The following is a 3,314-nucleotide window of genomic DNA, read 5'->3' on the forward strand; positions in this document are numbered from 1 at the left end:
TAAAAATCTTGCTCATTCTTGAAAACAATAATTCATATTTTACACATTTATTTATGCATGACAAACATTTTTATAATTATTAAGGCTAAAATTAAATAATTTGCTACTAAACTATGCAACTGAAAAGAGGCTCTACTTAAATTTCCTGATATGAAAGAACAAAAAATCATTTTAATCAAATTAAATTATTTTTAAATGATTGATTTGGTCTTGTGTTTCCCACCAGTGTTTTTACATTGGAAGAAGAGCAGGATATGTTTTCATCCTTAGTCTTTCAACTTCAGCTTGCAGTACCAAAATCTGTGCAGCTTGTTCTTTTGAAATATTTGTTAACTTTTGTTGTTCCATCATGCTTTCATATTGTACTTTGGCAATTTTTTCAAAAGTCAGTTGAGACCCTATCCCAAAAATGAAGAAGAAAAAAATTAGTTGTATTACTTTATATACTTTCAAATATAATAATAGCATACAGAATCAATTAAAAACATAGAAGAAATGCTGGTAGCTTTATAACAACTGTACAGATTTCAGGAATACTGGTTACTTTTAAAGAAACCTATATTGAGTAAAGAAATAAAAAAGCTTACCCATGGCATTAGAGATGTCTTTCCTCTCTGAGACAGCCACCAATTCTTCTTGCAAATTGCAGCTTAGACTGTAATTTGTTACATCTTTTTGATTGCTGAACTTTCCCAGTTTTTTCAGTAATTTTTTACAGTTTTCCACGTTCTTTTTGTGGGTCTGAATTTTTTTTTGCCATGAAGATCCACAAAAATAATTTTGAAAAAATATATTTTATAAAGACATTATTCTTAAAATTTATTATCATCATTAAGATATCATCTGATCACCATATACTGAGTGCCTACCATAATGCCTGCACATAGTAGGTACTTAAATTATTTGTTGAAAGAAGGAATTGTACACTACCACATTTTAGAAAAAAAATCTTGTATATTCTTAAGAAGGAGATAAGATTAAAACACATAGACTTGAGATTACTTTGTTTTCATTTTCTATGTGCTACACAATCAAAACAACATTTGTTAAGCAGTTATTTTTAAAAAGCCTTTACAATGCCAAGAAAAGTCTATCAACATTTCTATTACACAAATCATAACCTGATGTGAAATAGGAAATTCATGTACACTCAGATATGTCCCAAGGGGTTAATTCTAATATTAAAAGAAGTGCTTCCTCTACCAGACTTGTTATGGTTGCAAAGACACTATTCAGGGATCTCTAATAACATCCTGAATATCAGTAAAGGACCTCAATTTTGTTAGGTTTTGTTTGAATTCATAATTTGGAACACTATTACTTTGTTCAAATGATCACAACTATTGGCATTATAATGATTAATATCTTTGAGAGTTACCTTATCTATAACAGCAATGGTTTGCTCCATTATTCCAATCTGAATGGCAACCAAAGTCTCATAGTTTGGTTCACTTAGGTACTTTGAGAGAAGGAAAAAAAAAAACTCACAATAAATGTAAGAACATTTTTCTCTATTTTTTTCAATAGATAACTTCATGAAGATGATCTTAGTTTTCAAAGTTATTATTTTCACAAACACTATACATCTAAGTTAAGTCATTTGACTTTTGTGCTATAATATTTACTTGTATTTAGCCACTAAAATGGTTACATATACGCTAATGATTACAAATGCCTTGAGTGTTTTTCTCATTCATTTGTTCATTCATTCAAGTCACTAAATATTTATTATCTCATTTGAGTCCCACATTAACAGTGTTCTCGTTAAAAACACTGAGGGAAATACAAAGATAAGTAATATGACCTACCATCAAGAAAAAGAGAACATGTAGAATTGATTAGTTGCCAAGAAATATGTAAAATGACTGCAAACTCAAAGATTGAGTTGGGATGTGGTTTCTCTGGACTTGGGGAAATCAAAAGGCTTTATGGAAGAAGTGGCACATAAGCAAGACTTTGAAAAATAGACTTGGAATGTGAAAATAATGAGGAAAGATATTCTAGAGAGAAGAACTGGTAATAAGCAAAGGCACAGAGATTGAATCCTAGATAACAATAATCAGTTTGGTTTGAGAATACTGATGTATGATAGGATCTTGGAATGCATTTGAAAAGTAAGGTTGAATGATACTGAACACCCATCAAAGGATTTCATAATTCATTTGCCAGGGAAGAAGTGGCAGTTGAATATGTTTGAGCAGAGTAGTAATGTTATTAAAGCTGAATATGAATATCAACCTGACAGTAGTATATGGTATAGATTAGATAAGAGAAAGAGCCAAGGTAAGAGACCAGTTAGAAGATTATAGAACTAGAGGCCCAATACACAAAAATTTGTGCACTGGGGGGGGGGGGGTGGTCCTTCAACCTGGCCTATGCCCTCTCGCAGTCTGGGACCCCTCAGAGGATGTCCACCTGCTGGCTTAGGCCCACTCCCTGGGGAATTGGGCCCAAACTGGCAGTCAGACATCCCTCTGGCAGCCTGGCAGCCTGGCAGCCCTCGGGGATGTCCACTTACCAGCAGGGAGCAGACCTAAGCTGCAGTCGGACATCCTTAGTGCTGCTGAGGAGGCGGGAGAGGCTTCCGCCACCATCGCTGTGCTGGCAGCCATCAGCCTGGCTTGTGGCTGAGCAGAGCTCCCCCTGTGGGAGTGCACTGACCACCAGGGGACAGCTCCTGCATTGAGCATCTGCCCCTTGGTGGTCAGTGTGTATCATAGTGACCAGTCATTCCCAGTCATTCTGCAGTTAGGGTCAATTTGCATATTACTCTTTTATTATATAGGATAGAGGCCTGGTGCATGGGTGGGGGCCAGCTGGTTTGCCCTGAAGGGTGTCCCAGATCAGGGTGGGGGTCCCGCTGGGATGCCTGGCCAGCCTGGGTGAGGGGCTGATGGTTGTTTGCAGCTGGTCACACCCCCTTCAGGGTAGGGGTCCCCACCGGGGTGCCTGGCCAGCCTGGATGAGGGGTTGATGGCTGTTTGCAGGCTTGTCACACCCCCTGCAGCGTGGGGGTCCCCACTGGGGTGCCTGGCCAGCCCGGGTGAAGGGCTGATGGCTGGCTGCAGGCTGGTCAAGCCTCCCCCAGTGAGGACCCTCACCCCATGGAGGTTTGGGCCAGCCTGGGTGAGGGGCTGATGGCTGTTTTCAGGCTGGCCACACACTCTTTAGGGTGGGGGTCCCACTGGGTTGCCTGGCCAGTCTGGGTGAGGGGCTGAGGGCCGTTTTAGGCTGGCCAAGCCCCCCAGCGATGGAAACTCCCAGCTCTCCTTTTTTCTTTTTTTTTTTTTTATCTGGGATTATTTACCTTCTAT

At 39.3% G+C, this 3,314-nt stretch overlaps 1 protein-coding gene across 1 annotated transcript in view; it reads right to left on the minus strand.

The window, feature by feature from the left end:
- Positions 1 to 231: 231 nt before the first annotated feature.
- The window catches only part of CFAP43 (cilia and flagella associated protein 43), an 86,595-nt gene continuing 83,512 nt past the window's right edge, over positions 232 to 3,314 (minus strand). Inside the window, exons 36-38 of the mRNA XM_014461918.2 lie at positions 1,379 to 1,459; positions 588 to 741; positions 232 to 398 (exon numbers count right to left, since the gene is read on the minus strand). Coding sequence (XP_014317404.1) covers positions 232 to 398; positions 588 to 741; positions 1,379 to 1,459 — 402 coding nt within the window. The remainder of the gene's footprint in view (positions 399 to 587; positions 742 to 1,378; positions 1,460 to 3,314) is intronic.

This window comes from Myotis lucifugus, unplaced genomic scaffold (assembly GCF_000147115.1).
Source record: "Myotis lucifugus unplaced genomic scaffold, Myoluc2.0 scaffold_162, whole genome shotgun sequence".
Lineage (NCBI taxonomy): Eukaryota > Metazoa > Chordata > Mammalia > Chiroptera > Vespertilionidae > Myotis > Myotis lucifugus.